Raw genomic sequence first — 21989 nt, forward strand, 5'->3', positions numbered from 1 at the left:
CAAGTAAATTATAATAAAAAGTATTAGAAATATTATATGATAATAAGTATTTAACAATGTAAAATTGAATAATTCTAAAGTATCACGATGACAAAAAAGTCTGGGAATCACATAAAAGAATAACTTTATAGGTTATATTAGAAAGTGGCTGCAGGTTGATAATGGAGGACTACACCACTGGCTTTATACTAAATTTTATTGGAAGTGGGAATTAAAAATAAAAGGAAGTGAGAGTGACAGCTTTGTTATGTAAATTATATTTGCTGGAAATTTGTTCCAAATATATTAGGAAGAAATGTGTTGGCAAAATTTAATAAATAAAAAGTATGTATTATGTTGTTAATGCAATTCAGTCCAGTTGAGCGCTACACCAAATACAACGTAGATTATGAGAATATAGCAAAAGTCACACTAAATGTTGATTACAGTGTATTCGTTCAATATCCATAGATTAGAATTAAGTAGTTTGTTGTCCAATGCATAACATTAAGTTATTTATAAATTATTATTTCAGATGAACTGATGTGTGTTATAATGTGACATATTAATACGTCAAATTAAATCAGCTTGTGAAACTGACATTGAATGACACATGTCAATATGGAATCTGCAGTCAATGCATCAAACTGTGACACATGTCGAATGAGATCAATGTGTCAGACATGATTAGTATGTCACAGGCATATGTCCAGTTAGGGAATGACAAGATTTATAACCGCCAACATTGCACTATTTTTCGGTCAAAGATAACTGTAGTATCATCTCTAGCTCTTCCTGTTCTTGTTTCCTTCTTACTTCATCTGCTTTCAGTTCTTTCTCCGATAGTTCTAAAGCTAGCTTAAGTTGGTGATCAAGTTCATTATCACTACCTGCTCCTAGTGGTGGTGGTAATGAAGTGGGCGGCAGTGGTTGATGGGTTAAACATCTTGTCGGGTTATCTGATTCGGAAGGTTCTGGTTCTTGAGATAATCTCAGACTCTCTTGAATAGCCCTGATAACAAAGAAGATACAAGTCAGAGGAGTGGGAGTAATTGTTGGCAGATGCGAACACCAGCAATTACCGGGTAATTATAGAAATCAGGGCTTTTCCCATTACAATACAACTTAGCATAGAAAAAAAAATTAATTTAAATTATGTGGGTTTGAATGAAATTTAAGGTGAAAACAAAAAAAGCATCAGAACCCTAGGGTAACCTAATTTTAAATTCATATTCATCACTAAAATCACTCTTGTATTAGGTTCCATGGAAAGTTAACCTACTTTCTTTTACTACATATAACCCAACAAAATACAAATAATTTGGAATGTTTTTATATTTTCTGCATTAAATATTATTTTTGGCATATGAACGCAATCATAGTGACTTACTAATCTGCATATGAATGCAATCATAGTGACTTACTAATCTGCAAATGAACTCAATCATAGTGACTTACTAATCTGGATATGAAGGCAATGATAGTGACTTACTAATTTGCATATGAATGCAAGCATAGTGGCTTACTGATCAGCATATGAACACAAGCATAGTGACTTACTAATCTGCATATGAACGCAATCATTGTGACTTATTAATCTGCATATGAAGGCAATGATAGTGACTTACTAATCTGCATATGAATGCAAGCATAGTGACTTACTGATCAGCATATGAACACAAGCATAGTGACTTACTAATCTGCATATGAATGCAATCATAGTGACTTACTAATCTGCATATGAACGCAATCATTGTGACTTATTAATCTGCATATGAAGGCAATGATAGTGACTTACTAATCTGCATATGAATGCAAGCATAGTGGCTTACTGATCTGCATATGAGTGCAAGCATAATGGCTTACTAATCTGCATATGAACTCAATCATAGTGACTTACTAATCTGCATATGAACACAATCATTGTGACTTATTAATCTGCATATGAATGCAATCATAGTGACTTACTAATCTGCATATGAATGCAATCATAGTGATTTACTAATCTGCATATGAACGCAATCATTGTGCCTTATTAATCTGGATATGAAGGCAATGATAGTGACTTACTAATCTGCATATGAATGCAAGCATAGTGGCTTACTGATCTGCATATGAACACAAGCACAGTGACTTACTAATTGGCATATGAACACAAGCATAGTGACTTACTAATCTGCATATGAACACAATGATAGTGACTTACTAATCTGCATATGAAGGCAATGATAGTGACTTACTAATCTGCATATGAATGCAAGCATAGTGGCTTACTGATCTGCATATGAATGCAAGCATAGTGGCTTACTAATCTGCATATGAACTCAATCATAGTGACTTATCTGCATATGAATGCAATCATAGTGACTTACTAATCTGCATATGAATGCAAGCATAGTGGCTTACTGATCAGCATATGAACACAAGCATAGTGACTTACTAATCTGCATATGAACGCAAGCATAGTGGCTTACTGATCTGTATATGAACACAAGCATAGTGACTTACTAATCTGCATATGAATGCAAGCATAGTGGCTTACTGATCTGCATATGAACACAAGCATAGTGACTTACTAATCTGCATATGAACACAATCATAGTGACTTACTAATCAGCATATGAACGCAATCATAGTGACTTACTAATCTGCATATGAATGCAAGCATAGTGGCTTACTAATCTGCATATGAACGCAATCATAGTGACTTACTAATCTGCATATGAACGCAATCATAGTGACTTACTAATCTGCATATGAACGCAAGCATAGTGGCTTACTGATCTGTATATGAACACAAGCATAGTGACTTACTAATCTGCATATGAATGCAAGCATACTGATCTGCATATGAACACAAGCATAGTGACTTACTAATCGGCATATGAACGCAATCATAGTGACTTACTAATCTGCATATGAATGCAAGCATAGTGGCTTACTAATCTGCATATGAACGCAACCATAGTGACTTACTAATCTGCATATGAACACAATCATAGTGACTTACTAATCTGCATATGAATGCAAGCATAGTGGCTTACTGATCAGCATATGAACACAAGCATAGTGATTTACTAATCTGCATATGAACGCAATCATTGTGCCTTATTAATCTGCATATGAACGCAATCATAGTGACTTACTAATCTGCATATGAATGCAAGCATAGTGACTTACTGATCAGCATATGAACACAAGCATAGTGACTTACTGATCAGCATATGAACGCAATCATAGTGGCTTACTAATCTGCATATGAACACAAGCATAGTGGCTTACTAATCTGCATATGAACACAAGCATAGTGACTTACTAATCTGCATATGAACACAAGCATAGTGACTTACTAATCTGCATATGAACACAAGCATAGTGGCTTACTGATCAGCATATGAACACAAGCATAGTGACTTACTAATCTGCATATGAACACAAGCATAGTGGCTTACTAATCTGCATATGAACGCAATCATAGTGACTTACTAATCTGCATATGAACGCAATCATAGTGACTTACTAATCTGCATATGAACACAAGCATAGTGGCTTACTGATCAGCATATGAACACAAGCATAGTGACTTACTAATCTGCATATGAACACAAGCATAGTGGCTTACTAATCTGCATATGAACGCAATCATAGTGGCTTACTAATCTGCATATGAACGCAATCATAGTGACTTACTAATCTGCATATGAACGCAATCATAGTGACTTACTAATCTGCATATGAACACAAGCATAGTGGCTTACTACCAGCAATAGCAGTCTATCTAAATAATCATTATTTATAAACAAACCTTTAACAATTTTACAATACCATACTGACAACAGATTTTGAAATTGAAGTTCATCTACAGCATAAACATTGTAGAGACACAACACTTGAGCCACATGCTTTACCTTTGTAACATACGTTCTTCTTGTGTTGACCTTGGATGACCACCATAGCCTGGTCTACTGTTATTGAGAGCTTCCCACACTGTTACCTACAAGAACAAACATAGTATCGCATTAGGTGTGAAAAGCACAAAGAATTGTATATGCAAGACTTACACGAATCAACTGGACTAAGATACTATGTTAACTGTAAGTGTATTCAATATACCTGTTCACTTTTGGTAAAAGAGGTTAACCATTACAGAGGAGATGGTAGAAAAAAGGTGCAAATTGTTTTTCTCTTCATTTTTTAGGGAGGTTTCCTCTATTACATTTGTAATTGTTATACTTTATAAAAATACTTTTTTGTTCATATCACTTCCCCCGTTTGTTTAAAACCATTGAAAACCAGGTTTTTGTTTTTCTAATCTACCACTTACCCTACCCCCAATTACTCATGGTCAATGCAGAGTACCGGTAACAAGGTCTGTTTATAAAACACAATACACATGTTCATCTCATACACAATGACTTACCTGATCGTTTTCAGTGCCAGCATCTAGAAGGCTTTGTTGTATTGCAAATTGTAGCAAGTCGTCGTCTTCATCTCTCATTATGGGTTCTCGGTATGTGTCGCCAAGGCAACTGTATGTGGCTGGTGGCTCAAAACAAGATGCATCAACAACACAAGTAATTGGTTTGGATGCAGCCTCTTCACCAGCTTCACTGGTACCATTTTCTTGGAGACTTAATACACCTGGTATATTTTCTTGAGTTGCATTCAAATTACCAAAGGTAATACGAGCATTAAGAATATGGAACAGTGGAATTTCTGAAAAAAAATAAAAGATAATGCTTTCAGCACTTTACAGAGCTAATATATGATGAACAAGTCATCAAATCAATGACAAAGCCCTGCATAAACTTTCAATCTTTTTTGACATGTGCATGTAAAATATGTTGTTGTTTCTTTAGTCAATAAGTGTCATTTTCAGTCAAAAAGTGTTGAAAATATATGCCACGTTATAACTCTGAGATTCTTCGACTGATTTTCAAAAAATTCTACAGACGTATATCACTAAAGCAATGTTTTAATTATGTTTTAATGATCTGTACACATGTTAGGTATGGTTCTGGAGCCAAATATGACAGATTTTGACCAAAAAAAAAAAGTTCTTATATTTTGAGTCTACTAATATATGTATTGTATTATGTAATATATATGTAAAGCTTGAACAGGCGAAATAGACTCTGGTGAAATAGACTACATGTACTAAGAAAAATAGTGGTAATTATTCAATCTTTTCAATGCTAACGCTTTATTTCAACTTGGATCATTCCAATCTCAAAATCATGTGAAAAGTGAAATTACATCTGAAACACGTGTAGTATAGCACCCATATTCAATGCATGTCATTGCAAAATGACAATAGTTATAAAGGCACAAACCTATTTTAACTGGAAATCCTGCCGGTAACTGCAGCGTAATAAAATCCCTTAGTTTAGCGAAATGTACATTACTAATTGCCATCAAATCAATTATGGGTAATACTTGTTCCTGTAGCGACAGTGGATGGTCCTCACACAGCCATAATGTGGCTTTAAATTTTTGTACTTTAGTGCTGGTTTCTTTTGGTCTACCAATATCACGTTCTCCAAGCTCAAAATTGGGGTCAAAATACTCTTCAGGGGTAATGGCAGTAGGATTGGTGGGGTCACTACTTTTGGAAACATTAGCCTGGAAAATAGAAAATACAAACAAACAATTAATTGATAATCTCCTTGCTATATAAAGAATGATAATAATAATACTCCTGCATCCTGATTGGTCCACTGCTGACTGTGGCTGACATTTGACCTTTGAAGTCTGCATGTGTTACGGTAGGTCGACAGCCAACAGTACTTGGCTCATCCATTTATTTGAACATTGAGTTTCTCTTAAAGTTATCTTATTGGATATATTTTGTTTGTAGCCTCCGGCATATGAAGTAGTATGTGCCATATACTAAATGCCAAATATTCTGGGTCAGAAGTGTTGCAAATAGCAAAAAACATTACTGAAAATTTCCATAGATCTAGATTAAAGATAATCTCCAGCCATCACTGAATATACCATTTTCCGTTCACCTCGAGATCTTGTGAATGGCGCAAACCGAATAATGCGTTGAAATACCCCTACTTCATCGTAATTAACCATCATCAATTGTGTATAGCACATTATTAAGCGTGGAAATAGCCAAAAAATATTTTTGCGTTTGAGGAACCCCACTCAATGTTCGGAATCCACTATGACGCTATGACCTTTGTTTGTCCTGTTTTTTTGTTTGATTTCATGCATAACGCAGGATCTCACAGTCAACGGAAAATGGTCTATTACACACAGAACTTAATTTTCCAACTGATGATTCATCCATGGCTCAATTCACCACACATGTTAAAGACTTCAACTTAGTTTAGCAGATAACACAACTTGGCCCCTTATGCCAATACCAAAAGTTGAATGTGGATCTCTGTAACATCATTATCTGTCACATCCACCAAGTACATATGGTTAATATGAAAGCCTCTCAAGTTTACTAACTAACTAACTACCTTTACAAATTCACATTTCGTGCAAACAAGAATAAAAGAGTATAGAAATACTTACTACTGCAGCAGCTTGATGCTGTTCTGCTAAACCTAAAAATGACTGTAATGGATGGTGGTTTTTAAAAGTATCTACAACAAAGAAAATACACATGTCAGAAAAATATGAATTTACCCTCAGGAAAATCGCAACACTTTCAGCAGCTAACATTCACTGCCATCCTGAATGAATAAGTCGTGGTGAATCTCCTAGGGAGTCACAATGCATTTCACTGGGGTCCTAAGGAGTCATGGTGACTTTTATTGGGGTCTCTAATAGTCACAATGACTATTAATGGCATCCTTAATCAAAGAAAGCTTAGAAAGAACTCGTGTGAAGGTATTGGAGGCATGAAAAACAAGTAAGGAATACTTGTATTTATTACTATATTAGAAGCACATCTTCATTACACATAAAGCATTGTGTTTCTTACATACAAAATCATTAATCATCAAAATCATCATCTTATTTTGACCATAGACCTCTTTTTGTCCTTTATTTTCACAGCAGGCATATGTGCTTCTGATAGAGAAAATGGTTGGTTCCAAGTAGCTATGGTTTAACAATTATGAATATTTAATGAAATAATGACCATATATGACTTTTGGTCATGTATCTTGTCAGGCCACAGAATTATAGCACTGGTTACATGTCCCTATCTGCAACAGTATTTAGTACATTACAGTTATACGTATTAAGAAACAAACATAAACTAATAGCAGGTAATTAATGAAGTAATCAGATCAGTGGATTATCTGAAAGCATCTATGTACCTAGTTTTATTAAAATTTGATCAGTGGTACACAAGATATCTGTGGAGCACCTATAAATTGGTTCAATTTATGCAAATTAGGTAATTATTAAGTACAAACTAAACATGTATATGGCTTATTCCTAAGCATCTACATGTGTATGTACCGAGTTTCATTGCATCTGATGAGTGGCTAAGGTATTTGTAAGCTAATTTATATGCAAATCAGGCAATTAATATGCATGGATTTTTAAACAAAATGTTATCAGGTCTGAGTATTATCCTAGAGTGTCTATGTACCATGTTTCATTAAGATTTGTTGAATGGTACTTGAGAAAAAAGTGAAAATGCTTAAAATTGGCTAATTATTATGCAAACTAGGTCAATGATATGCACAGGATTTCAGCCAAAACTAATCAGTACTGTGCAATATCCTAGAACATCTATATACTATGTTTCATTGAAATCTGTTTAATGGTATATGAGAAATAGTGAAAATGTTTAAAATTGGCTAATTAAAATGCAAATTAGGCAACTACTATCCTAGAGTATCTATGTACCAAGTTTCATTGAAATCTGATTATTGGTTCTTGAGATATCAGTGAACACAGGAGTCAAAATCAGTGAGTCAAGATGACTTTTACAGGGATCATATGAAGTTACAGTGAATTTCTCTTAGATCCAAGAAAGTCACAGTGACTTTAATTAGCATCATTAAAAAAAATAGTGAGTCCGAAAATTTTCTTGGGTTTCAGCGAGTCACAATGATTTTCACTGGAATCTTTAAACAGCAAATCACAACAACTTTCAGTTCGGTCTTGGGAAGTCACAGTGACTCACACAGACTTTCACTTGGGTCAGAGAGTCACAGTTATTTTCACTGGGCTCTTAGGGAGTAGTTGACTTTTGCTGGGTTCTAGTGAGTTATACTGACTTTCACTTTGCATACCTTTATTTCGCTCTTTGTCTTCTTCTGTGAGATGTTCCAGTCTTTGTTTTGTGACTAACTCCACATTGGAGGCACTAAATACTTTACAATCATACCCATTGATGGCTTCAACTTTGTCACTTCTCCATCCCCAGATACCACTCTTATTTCTAAAGACAAATTGGCCAATCAGATGATGATAAGTTACAAATCAGGAAAAGGTTTTTATTATCATTTGAACAAGCACACTGTACATTTAAAGCAAAAGGGGTAAACAACAACATGGCCGTCTGTTGCATGTGTAAGTCATGACTCCCTCTCTTAATACAACAATTTATTATTAAAGGAGGCTTAATTAAGTCTGAATACAGTGAAAACTACTGAAAATATAAACAAATTGACACTATTTTTGGGCAAAACAAAATTTGGTGCTCAAAGGGTTAAAAGATGTGGCTCATGTTTAACAGTGAAAGCACACACAAAACCACATGGCTGTTTTCAGCAAAACTAAATCTGAACTGAAGTCAAGTGGATTATTGAAGTTAAAGCAACTAACCTGGAAAATGCAATCTTCTCTGTATCTATATATGTGGTGACTACAGGAGACGTAAGTCTGGATACAACAGTCGACTCACGTGGTGTCATTAACGAAAGGTCAAAATCTGGACGCAGTTGAAGTTTTTCCACATATACCTGACATCTATCATGATCTATTTCCATAAATGATGCTAAGTGTTCACCTTCTGTATAAAGATAACGATGTAAATCAACACTTGTAGCAGTAAGACATGATTTTTATCCATAATATCAATTGAATTGTCAGTCTGTGCAAGAATTTTGTGTTAACAAGCAAAATATTTGACATTAGATGATCACATGGAACTTGTATCAGAAATGAGTGACCCAACTAACCTTCGCCTTTAAAGATGTAACTTCGACTTCCACGCTGCCAAGTCATCTGATCAAATCCTAGTAGTGTTGTATCCACGCGTACACTGGCACCACTTTTGTACACTCTATATACATCACTAGGGCACATTCTTGACACTAGTGGCACTGAATAAAAATATGTCACTTGGTTAATCACTTGATAATCATCCTGACATTACTAAAGACTAAGTCAGGGGAGTCTCTAGTGGTTGACATATTCCACAAGCTGAATAAAGTGAGTAAATCAGATAATAGTAGGGACTAGTACATGTATCACGATTTTTCAGTGCATGCCACATAAACCAGTACATACAGTGTATGTTTCAGTATATCAAACTTATTTTGTAAGTTATTTACAGTTACATTGCCAAAATGTTACTGCCTCATTTTTATGTATTTTTCAATATATCCTAACTGACTTAGTGCCACATGACCTCAAATAGAAAATCCTGCTTTTAAAGAGTGGCGGTGTAGTCAAGCATTCCCTTAAAAAATGTGCAAAAACTGTCACCGTATTCAAGTCCAACATGTGACAGTGGTCATTGCTTACTGTAAAACAATTTTCACTGACATTAAACTTCTTGAATCTGTATTTTGATGCTTTGAGCAATTTCACTGGGTTTTAAGTTTACGAACTTGGCAGCAGAACAACAAGTACTATTGTTATTTTACATGTTCTAGTTGATTTAATTTTACTGAGTGGATTTTACTTCTTTGCGAAAATAGCGAAATTAAAATCCAACGAATAATTAATGTGATTACAGGATTTCTAGTGTTCACATATTCACACAACGACGGGACATTTCACTGTATACATGTACACCAATACAGTATTTCTAATTAGGAAAACAAGTAGACTGCAGATATTTACAGAAAAAATCAAAAAAGTACAGCAGACTACATATAAATAATATAAGTTTGATCATTCTTCCTCCTTAACAAAACAAACTGGTTACCTCATTCAGGGACCGCCAATGGTTACTTTAAGATCTACCTCATTCAGAGACCGCCAATGGTTACTTTATGATCTACCTCATTCAGGGATGGCCAACCACACACAATATACAACATACAATGGAACTTTGATGACATGAGTATGAAACAAGCCATTTTCCACCTAAATTAGTGATTTTTATGGCTTGAAACAATGCTTTTTAGCAATTGTTGAGGACTATAATTCGTGATATAATTTCAATCATGAATGCTGAAATTGTAGACTCCTTTTTCTATACATGCTTAAAACATCTCAATTGAAGAACACTCGCATTCACTGTACTCACCCCAACTTGTAAATTCCCACTTCATCTCAACATAGAAATCAGGAGCCTGTAATAGAAAAATTATTAAAGTCTGTTATTATCTGTGGTCACTTTTAGTCAAGTTTTCAAAAACAAGCCATGCATGGCACAGTCCCCGTTAGTTATCGAATTTAAGATAGTATATAGTTTTGTTTATAGTAATATAGCTGGAATATAACCATGTCAGAATTATGATTATGATGATTGTTTAACATTAAAATGCTTGACATTTGTATCTGATCGTCAAACAAGTACTTGTCCACATTGAGATATACTGCTCTAGACAGCATTAATTAAAACAAAATCAGCCATTTTGAATACATGTATATATCTATAACATGATGTATAATGAATATTTAAAATTAGAACATAATCAGTCAAAGCATATCAGAGATATGGCTCTAGAACCACATTCATTAAAAAAAAATCGCAGCCAGTCAGCCATTTTGAATCCGATATGAAAAATAAAATGACATGCATCAGGAACCCGTAATGTCTAATGTATGCACCAAGTTTTAACATAATCCATCTATAAACAGCCGAGAGATGCTTAATTTTGATGATTTTTCAGTACAAAAATGGCTGCCATTCGGCCATCTTGAATCAGATCGTGAAACAAATTGATGTGCATATGTATGTCATGTATGATGTATGTGTGAAGTTTGATTGTGATTGCTCCAGGCATTTCTAAGATACAGGTCCGGAAGCATGGACATTAGTCCTCGTTTTTAGACTGCGTCCGAACGGGGACTAATAAGCACTGAATATAAACCTACATTTGTTTGACATCATTGATAAGACAATTCCTCATTGCTACATTGAAGAGAAAATTCCTCATTGCTACATTGATGACATAATTGTTCATTGCTACATTGAAGAGAACATTCTTCATTGTCACATTGAAAAGAAAATTCCTCATTGTCACCACTGATGAAAGAATTCTCATTGTCACCACTGATGACAGAATTGCTCATTGTCACATTGAAGAGAAAATTATTCATTGTCACATTGAAGAGAAAATTTCTCATTGTCACCATTGACAGATATGCTCATTGTCACATTGATGACAGACTTGCTCATTGCCACATTGATGACAGAATTCCTCATTGCCACATTGATTACAGAATTCCTCATTGCCACATTGATGACAGAATTCCTCATTGCTACATGGATGACTGAATTCCTCATTGCCAAATTGATGACAGTAATCCTGATAGCCGCATTGATGACAGAATTCCTCATTGCTACATCAATGAGAGAATTCCTCATTGCCAAATTGATGACAGTAATCCTGATAGCCACATTGATGACATAATTCCTCATTGCTACATCAATGAGAGAATTCCTCATTGCCAAATTGATGACAGTAATCCTGATAGCCACATTGATGACATAATTCCTCATTGCTACATCAATGAGAGAATTCCTCATTGCCAAATTGATGACAGTAATCCTGATAGCCGCATTAATGACAGAATTCCTCATTGCCACATCAATGACAGAATTCCTCATTGCCAAATTGATGACAGTAATCCTGATAGCCGCATTGATGACAGAATTCCTCATTGCCACATCAATGACAGAATTCCTCATTGCCAAATTGATGACAGTAATCCTGATAGCCGCATTAATGACAGAATTCCTCATTGCCACATCAATGACAGAATTCCTCATTGCCAAATTGATGACAGTAATCCTGATAGCCGCATTAATGACAGAATTCCTCATTGCCACATCAATGACAGAATTCCTCATTGCCAAATTGATGACAGTAATCCTGATAGCCGCATTGATGAAAGAATTCCTCATTGCCACATCAATGACAGAATTCCTCATTGCCAAATTGATGACAGTAATCCTGATAGCCGCATTAATGACAGAATTCCTCATTGCCACATCAATGACAGAATTCCTCATTGCCAAATTGATGACAGTAATTCTGATAGCCGCATTGATGAAAGAATTCCTCATTGCCACATCAATGACAGAATTCCTCATTGCCAAATTGATGACAGTAATCCTGATAGCCGCATTAATGACAGAATTCCTCATTGCCACATCAATGACAGAATTCCTCATTGCCAAATTGATGACAGTAATCCTGATAGCCGCATTGATGAAAGAATTCCTCATTGCCACATCAATGACAGAATTCCTCATTGCCAAATTGATGACAGTAATCCTGATAGCCGCATTAATGACAGAATTCCTCATTGCCACATCAATGACAGAATTCCTCATTGCCAAATTGATGACAGTAATCCTGATAGCCACATTGATAACAGAATTCCTCATTGCCACATCAATGACAGAATTCCTCATTGCCAAATTGATGACAGTAATCCTGATAGCCGCATTAATGACAGAATTCCTCATTGCCACATCAATGACAGAATTCCTCATTGCCAAATTGATGACAGTAATCCTGATAGCCACATTGATGACAGAATTCCTCATTGCCACATCAACGACAGAATTCCTCATTGCCAAATTGATGACAGTAATCCTGATAGCCGCATTGATGAAAGAATTCCTCATTGCCAAATCAATGACAGAATTCCTCATTGCCAAATTGATGACAGTAATCCTGATAGCCGCATTAATGACAGAATTCCTCATTGCCACATCAATGACAGAATTCCTCATTGCCAAATTGATGACAGTAATCCTGATAGCCACATTGATGACAGAATTCCTCATTGCCACATCAATGACAGAATTCCTCATTGCCAAATTGATGACAGTAATCCTGATAGCCGCATTAATGACAGAATTCCTCATTGCCACATCAATGACAGAATTCCTCATTGCCAAATTGATGACAGTATTCCTGATAGCCGCATTAATGACAGAATTCCTCATTGCCACATCAATGACAGAATTCCTCATTGCCACATCAATGACAGAATTCCTCATTGCCAAATTGATGACAGTAATCCTGATAGCCGCATTAATGACAGAATTCCTCATTGCCACATCAATGACAGAATTCCTCATTGCCAAATTGATGACAGTAATCCTGATAGCCACATTAATGACAGAATTCCTCATTGCCACATCAATGACAGAATTCCTCATTGCCACATCAATGACAGAATTCCTCATTGCCAAATTGATGACAGTAATCCTGATAGCCGCATTAATGACAGAATTCCTCATTGCCACATCAATGACAGAATTCCTCATTGCCACATCAATGACAGAATTCCTCATTGCCAAATTGATGACAGTAATCCTGATAGCCGCATTAATGACAGAATTCCTCATTGCCACATCAATGACAGAATTCCTCATTGCCAAATTGATGACAGTAATCCTGATAGCCACATTAATGACAGAATTCCTCATTGCCACATCAATGACAGAATTCCTCATTGCCAAATTGATGACAGTAATCCTGATAGCCGCATTGATGAAAGAATTCCTCATTGCCACATCAATGACAGAATTCCTCATTGCCAAATTGATGACAGTAATCCTGATAGCCGCATTAATGACAGAATTCCTCATTGCCACATCAATGACAGAATTCCTCATTGCCAAATTGATGACAGTAATCCTGATAGCCACATTGATGACAGAATTCCTCATTGCCACATCAATGACAGAATTCCTCATTGCCAAATTGATGACAGTAATCCTGATAGCCGCATTAATGACAGAATTCCTCATTGCCACAGCAATGACAGAATTCCTCATTGTCAAATTGATGACAGTATTCCTGATAGCCGCATTAATGACAGAATTCCTCATTGCTACATCAATGACAGAATTCCTCATTGCCAAATTGATGACAGTAATCCTGATAGCCGCATTAATGACAGAATTCCTCATTGCCACATCAATGACAGAATTCCTCATTGCCACATCAATGACAGAATTCCTCATTGCCAAATTGATGACAGTAATCCTGATAGCCGCATTAATGACAGAATTCCTCATTGCCACATCAATGACAGAATTCCTCATTGCCAAATTGATGACAGTAATTCTGATAGCCGCATTAATGACAGAATTCCTCATTGCCACATCAATGACAGAATTCCTCATTGCCAAATTGATGACAGTAATCCTGATAGCCGCATTGATGAAAGAATTCCTCATTGCCACATCAATGACAGAATTCCTCATTGCCAAATTGATGACAGTAATCCTGATAGCCGCATTAATGACAGAATTCCTCATTGCCACATCAATGACAGAATTCCTCATTGCCAAATTGATGACAGTAATCCTGATAGCCACATTGATGACAGAATTCCTCATTGCCACATCAATGACAGAATTCCTCATTGCCAAATTGATGACAGTAATCCTGATAGCCGCATTAATGACAGAATTCCTCATTGCCACATCAATGACAGAATTCCTCATTGCCAAATTGATGACAGTATTCCTGATAGCCGCATTAATGACAGAATTCCTCATTGCCACATTGATGACAGAATTCCTCATTGCCACATCAATGACAGAATTCCTCATTGCCAAATTGATGACAGTAATCCTGATAGCCGCATTGATGACAGAATTCCTCATTGCTACATCAATGACAGAATTCCTCATTGCCAAATTGATGACAGTAATCCTTATAGCCGCATTAATGACAGAATTCCTCATTGCCACATCAATGACAGAATTCCTCATTGCCAAATTGATGACAGTAATCCTGATAGCCACATTGATGACAGAATTCCTCATTGCCACATCAATGACAGAATTCCTCATTGCCAAATTGATGACAGTAATCCTGATAGCCGCATTAATGACAGAATTCCTCATTGCCACATCAATGACAGAATTCCTCATTGCCAAATTGATGACAGTAATCCTGATAGCCGCATTAATGACAGAATTCCTCATTGCCACATCAATGACAGAATTCCTCATTGCCAAATTGATGACAGTAATCCTGATAGCCGCATTGATGAAAGAATTCCTCATTGCCACATCAATGACAGAATTCCTCATTGCCAAATTGATGACAGTAATTCTGATAGCCGCATTAATGACAGAATTCCTCATTGCCACATCAATGACAGAATTCCTCATTGCCAAATTGATGACAGTAATCCTGATAGCCGCATTAATGACAGAATTCCTCATTGCCACATCAATGACAGAATTCCTCATTGCCAAATTGATGACAGTAATCCTGATAGCCGCATTAATGACAGAATTCCTCATTGCCACATCAATGACAGAATTCCTCATTGCCAAATTGATGACAGTAATCCTGATAGCCGCATTGATGACAGAATTCCTCATTGCCACATCAATGACAGAATTCCTCATTGCCAAATTGATGACAGTAATCCTGATAGCCGCATTAATGACAGAATTCCTCATTGCCACATCAATGACAGAATTCCTCATTGCCAAATTGATGACAGTAATCCTGATAGCCGCATTAATGACAGAATTCCTCATTGCCACATCAATGACAGAATTCCTCATTGCCAAATTGATGACAGTAATCCTGATAGCCGCATTAATGACAGAATTCCTCATTGCCAAAGTAATGACAGTAATCCTGATAGCCACATTGATGACAGAATTCTTCATTGCCACATTGATGACAGAATTCTTCATTGCCACATCAATGACAGAATTCCTCATTGCAAAATTGATGACAGTAATCCTGATAGCCACATTGATGATAGAATTCCTCATTGCCACATCAATGACAGAATTCCTCATTGCCAAATTGATGACAGTAATCCTGATAGCCGCATTAATGACAGAATTCCTCATTGCCACATCAATGACAGAATTCCTCATTGCCAAATTGATGACAGTAATCCTGATAGCCGCATTAATGACAGAATTCCTCATTGCCACATCAATGACAGGATTCCTCATTGCCACATTGATGACAGAATTCTTCATTGCCACATTGACGACAGAATTCTTCATTGCTACATTGATCACTAATACTTGAACCTAAATAACAACTCCAACAAATTTAAACATAACACTATCACCATATTCAAGTCGAAGTCTGTCAAGATATTTATTTTTTCGTAGTGAATGTTCAAAATCTAGCCACAAACGAAGCTACATTTTAGAGTCATGCTAGGATAACTAAAAATAAACATGAAACAGAAGTCCAGACTTTATGTACGAAAACAATACATTCATCAAGTCAATCAGATTTCCACCAAAACACTGGGTACTTTGTAGTCAAATTTGTTACTTTAATGTCTAAATTATTGATAGTGAGCGAAGCATCAAATCAAAATGTGCCCTGTGCCCATGTCTGATAAATATTAACTTACAGCTCTGAGTTTTTCCAATAATTCTGGTATTCCAGCCACTCTAGCTGATGCCCTCTGGTAATCTCTGTGTTGTAAGACTATCTGCACCAATTCAGGATCACCTGTACTAATGGCTTCCTGTAAAACTAAAGTCACATGACATTATGTGTGTTTTTTCTCCTCACCAACTTGTATCAAGTGTAGAAATCAAGACATTTCAGCTTACTAAAAAAAAAAATCCAAGTCCTGTTTCCAGGGCAATCTACCAATCCATAGGAAGCAAAATCCCTTTTAAGGTAGCGAGACTATTATTTGTGTTGAAAATTACGATTTTCACATTTATTTATTAATTGATGAAATGCACTATAAACTTTCATATGATAAAATCAACATAACATAGAATGTCATGTAAGTTGGTTAAAATGTATATTTTCTGAAGGGAAGCAAGGCAGCCTCAGTAGTGTTTTCCAAAATCAACAGCACAGGTTTAATCTGTGTGCCTATAAGTTTCAAAGATAAACTCAAGACAAAGCAATGTTAGGATGTGTTATCAGTAGCTATCTGACACACAATGAGTGTTTCCAAACATTCGAGTAGTTTGTTTCCGCCCCTGTTTGTTTCACAGATTAGTCATTTGCATATGAATGTGTCAGACACAAGGTCACACAGCCACTGAAAAAAAATCATTGATTTTGGTGTTTTCATATGCCGAATTTATCCAATTATAGCTATCCCATTCCTTTATTTTTTTGGTTTCCAATAGCCTTACACATTTGGATGTCCCTACACATGGTAAAACAGACCTTGATGGGAAAACAACTTGATTGTGCCGATAAACAAGCTTGAAAATCTTTGCTGTTACTTCATGGACGTTTTCTAGGAGTTTATGTTTTTCAAAATACAAGGTCTTTAACAAAAAATAACGTATACTTATTGTCGTCGGATTAACACCAAATTTTCACAGCTTTAAGGTGACAATGAGAGGAACTTGAATGTGTCCAGACAAACTATTTCATCGATTATTTACCAACGAGTTGTGGTTTGAGTTGGGGGCAATGTGACTAAAACAGTAATTGAAATTCAGCACAATATTTTTTAAAACGCGTTGCTTGAATAAAACTGACCAGACACATTCAATTTACCAGACTATTGAACAACTAGGAAAAGTGAAAAAAATACTTCTTATCGCCAGCATAAATGCGTAATTATTTTTTTTACAGAAAAAGTAATTTTACACCTTTGATTGTGTAACGCATGGTAGAATGCAGATACGGGCATGCAAAATACACTTGTGAAAAGCTTGAAGTCTGGCGATTCTAAAAATATATACTTTCCCGGGTCTATTTGTAGTCATTTAGTCACAATTAGAAGATGAAAACAAGTATGCAAATAATAGTCCCGCTACCTTAATTCAGGTTGCCATGTATCATATAAAATCTGGCACATTAATTAAGAATACGATTTCCTAAATGTTAAATGTCTTCTAGGCATTGTAACTACTGGTAGATGAATGCATTGACAATAGTACTTTCTTAAATTAGTGGTTGCCATGGAAACTTTAAGTCACAATTAATATGGGAAATCAATAAGATCTGCCTGCATAATTCAAAAATATATTATCTCATGTCAGTTTTGTTATGAATTCAATAAAGTCAAATTATTAATTCTTTTAGCAATTTTGGGTCGTAATTGTTGGTAAAAAACTAGAAGGAATGCCACATTTTGTCTGTTTTGTAAAAGAATTAAGATTGAAATCAGTGAAAATTACAGAAAGTGTGAACAAGACAATTACACTAAAATAAATATTGTATGTATAATTAAAAAAAGTCAAAACCTGAAAAAGTTGGTTATGTTTACAAGATATGGGTGTAACTGTGTTTTAAAAATCTTTATTCAATTTGCCGTAACTAGTTTTAAAATATAGTATTAAATGTTATTACACACCTAAATCAAACGGGACTTGTATAGTAGCTGGGTTAGCAGTATATTTCACAGTACATGATTATTTATGGTAGGATTCATGTCAGTAATTTGTAACCAATGCATCTAGCATTCTTACAATTATAAAATACGTCTAAAGAACAACTATATAGAATTCATATTCTATTCTATTCTCTATAAAAAACATTCCCCTTATAATTTCCAGCACTTTCTTTCTCGCTCTATTCTATAAAAGCATTCTTCACCTCTCCCTCTAACTGCAGTCCCATTTTTCTAGTTCTCCCATTCAGAAAATCTCATTTTTTTTCTATTACCCAAAGAAGCCAAATCACCGTCAGTCCCAATGACAGCCCATTTCTATTCTCCAATCCACCATAATTTCCTTCCCTCTCAACAGCGCCCTCATACGTGTATGACCACATGTGTTACTAGTACTTGGAGGTACACACGTATGCACAAGAGTATTGTGGGCAATGAATATGTACCTGTCCATCCTTGTTTATTTTCCACATTCACAATAGCTTTGTGTCTGAGTAGTACACGCGTACTTTCCAAGTGACCCAGAGCCACTGCTAAATGTAGAGCTGTTCTTCCTCTAGGATCCACAAGTTCTACATCAAGAAACTGAAAACAATAAGACACATTGTGTTAACCCTGAATTCCATTAGTATTGTGGTCTTTTATTTTAAGACCAATTGAATATGAAGAAGTATTGCAATGTGTGTGTGTGTGTGTATAGCAGTAGAAGTGGAGCCAACACACCAACAAAGTGCAGCCTTTTGTACAGGTGGAGCATCAAACATGGGGACTCACAATGTTTCATAATTTATATTAATATTTAATCAAATTTAAGTCAAGTTTGCGAAGCTTAGGTTTAGTAAAGGGGGAAGGGTATGGTTCAATTTATATTAATATTAATATAATTGTACTAGTACCATACTTACCCCCTTTACTAAACCTAAGCTTCGCAAACATTTCTATGTTCAGTCAAGGGATATTCAACTTTTATTTAATTAAACTTAATTAAAACGCAATTCTACGTTGTATTGCATTGTAATTGAGTTTTAATTAAACCCCAATTAAAACGCAACCCTATATAGGAATGCGTTTTAATCGAGTTTATATCACAACTATATTAAAAGTTAATTTAACTATATTAAAAGTTAATCCAATGTGTGTCGTTACAAAGACGGTAGTGTATATGTGTGCATGTGTGTGTGAATTGCAACATAACATAAGAAGTGCATGGTTAATGCCAACAGTGTTGCCAACAGCATGGTGGCTAATTTACACAATGATAAAATATATTAAGTAACTGATCTGTATCGTTAATACAAATAAAGAGTAGTGGGCAACTACTATAAACACTATTAATTAACATGGTTTGATCCAAACTTGTATATACATGTAGCTGGTTATTTCTCATACACATCCAGTGTGTATGAGCATGAGAAAGAAAATCTGTGACAAATACATGACAAATAGAGAAAATCTTGTATCAGGATTCTGTACATATAAATACCATAAGTGGCTGCTCATTTGAAAATCAGGGTGGGAAAAAATTGCAGATGACTGCATATTAAAAAATACTTTAAATACAGTATCAGTATGTAGGCAAATACAATATTTGTGGGAAAAAAGGCAAATTCCTGCAGCCCCAATATTCTTTTAAATGGGCAATTCCATTTTATGAAAAATAACTAGTTGTGAACTTTAAATCTCATTTATCTGGATTCCCAAGGAAGGTTACATGTACACGAAAAATGCACCAAGGAAAAATGGTGTTTTCTTTTGAAGTCCAGATTATACATGTACAATAAATTCTATCACTAATATTTGATGAAATATTTTTATGTGTGTACAGGTTTACTAAAATCTGTATATCCATTAAACAAATAGTACATGTACAAAGTATATACCGTCTAAACAAAATTATCCTCAGAGTTTTTGGATTTGTTAAAAATGAACATGAATTTTGCCATTCATCATTAAAAGGCAATAAAAGTTATATCTGATTTGTGGTTGGGATTTGCTAAACTAGTTATAAAACGTCTATGAAATTGTTAATAAATATTTTTTGTGAATATCACTTATCATGAAAAATGCATATCGCAAAGTGTCTGGTTTTAAAAATGAATTATTTGTTTAATTGCAAGCCATATAAACTGCAGTTGTAAAGCACCTTTTTTGGTACATCCACATAACGTTGGATGTTGTCAATTTAGTGTATACACAACGTTAGTGTATGCAAATGAGATGAAACATAATAAGAAGATTAGGATGTGCTCACAAATGACGATTCTTAGGTTAGTTTCTGACGCAATTGCTATGAAATGCATACATGTGATAAATAGAATATCAAGATTTGTGTCCCATGACATAAGGTTCTTTAAACTTGAGACGTAATTTTCATGTGCCTTTGGTGAAAATTACTACACTGTTTAATAAATCAGAAATTATGGGTTAATCTTTAGATATCCTCTATATATAGAGAAATATATTTTTAGCTCCTGTCCCTTATGTCTAAAAATAGCAACATTATTCGCTCTCCGTATTTTGCAGCCGCCATGTTTTACAATGAATGGCTCACCAACATTGCCTGTATCATGCGCTCCTTAAATTATGAGGTAAAAGTAACCTATGGGGGATAACTACTAATAAGGGAAATGAAAGGAGTCATGATTGCATAATTTAATATTCAAAGACAAGCGTGACTGCATCGATGTAGTATATTTCATGGTCATACAGCGGAGTGAGGCCTCGGCGCACTAAGTATGACTCATATTTCAAACCTACAATTAACGACAAAACAAGATAAGACACAATATACTACACATGTATGTTGTAGTCTTGACAGATGCGTTTTGTTTTACATGGCTACGTTTTTAAGTTCTCACTGATTTACGACTGCACGTTGTTGTTGGAGAACTTGACAGTTGCACTTGATGTTGACCACATCGTGCAATGGCTGCTTACATCGCGTACGAATGACGGACGTCACTGTGGAAAACGTCAATCGATGATAAAATAACGTCAATATGACGATTTTGTTTTACTAACAAGCGAATGAAAACACTGATCATATCACAGGGCATTAATATCAAATGTTAAACATGAAACGAGATTCACCAGGTTCGACCAAAAAAATAACAAATCACAAATCGGATATGCAAATTGCAATTAAATTTGCAACATACCTTATCTTTGACGAGTTCCCGTTCTAAATGGTCATAATTATTGTGCCACACAAGACAATGCAGTGGAAAATTATCCGATGGATTGCCTTTCGGCATTGTTTTACATAAAAACGGGCAAAATTTCGTCGAACAGGAAGTAATAGCAAACGATAGCACAGTGTATGTGTGTTTGCTATTTATTTACGCATGTGTCAAAATTGA

The 21989-nt window shown here is 35.3% G+C and overlaps 1 protein-coding gene across 1 annotated transcript; it reads right to left on the minus strand.

The window, feature by feature from the left end:
* Window positions 1-506: 506 nt before the first annotated feature.
* Window positions 507-21926, minus strand: LOC100375176 (ankyrin repeat domain-containing protein 13D-like). Its single transcript, XM_085491185.1, has 12 exons — window positions 21789-21926; window positions 19077-19215; window positions 16672-16796; window positions 10379-10424; window positions 9081-9224; window positions 8725-8911; window positions 8190-8338; window positions 6511-6581; window positions 5313-5601; window positions 4400-4695; window positions 3888-3973; window positions 507-991 (listed from the first exon to the last, which is right to left on the minus strand). Exons 1-12 carry the CDS (start codon window positions 21882-21884, stop codon window positions 730-732), a joined length of 1890 nt encoding a protein of 629 aa, XP_085347311.1. The 5' UTR covers window positions 21885-21926; the 3' UTR covers window positions 507-729.
* Between the last annotated feature and the right edge of the window lie 63 nt (window positions 21927-21989).

This window comes from Saccoglossus kowalevskii, chromosome 16, assembly GCF_978046115.1.
Source record: "Saccoglossus kowalevskii chromosome 16, keSacKowa6.1, whole genome shotgun sequence".
Lineage (NCBI taxonomy): Eukaryota > Metazoa > Hemichordata > Enteropneusta > Harrimaniidae > Saccoglossus > Saccoglossus kowalevskii.

What these genes read in the sequence shown, in the direction of transcription:
- LOC100375176 (XM_085491185.1), bottom strand. Translation starts at nt 21,884, where the DNA reads ATGCCGAAAGGCAATCCATCGGATAATTTTCCACTGCATTGTCTTGTG. An exon ending in TATTGGAAAAACTCAGAGCT is followed by an intron (nt 10,425 to 16,671) that starts GTAAGTTAATAT and finishes TTTCTATTACAG; the next exon opens with GCTCCTGATTTCTATGTTGA. An exon ending in AGCATCAAGCTGCTGCAGTA is followed by an intron (nt 5,602 to 6,510) that starts GTAAGTATTTCT and finishes TCTATTTTCCAG; the next exon opens with GCTAATGTTTCCAAAAGTAG.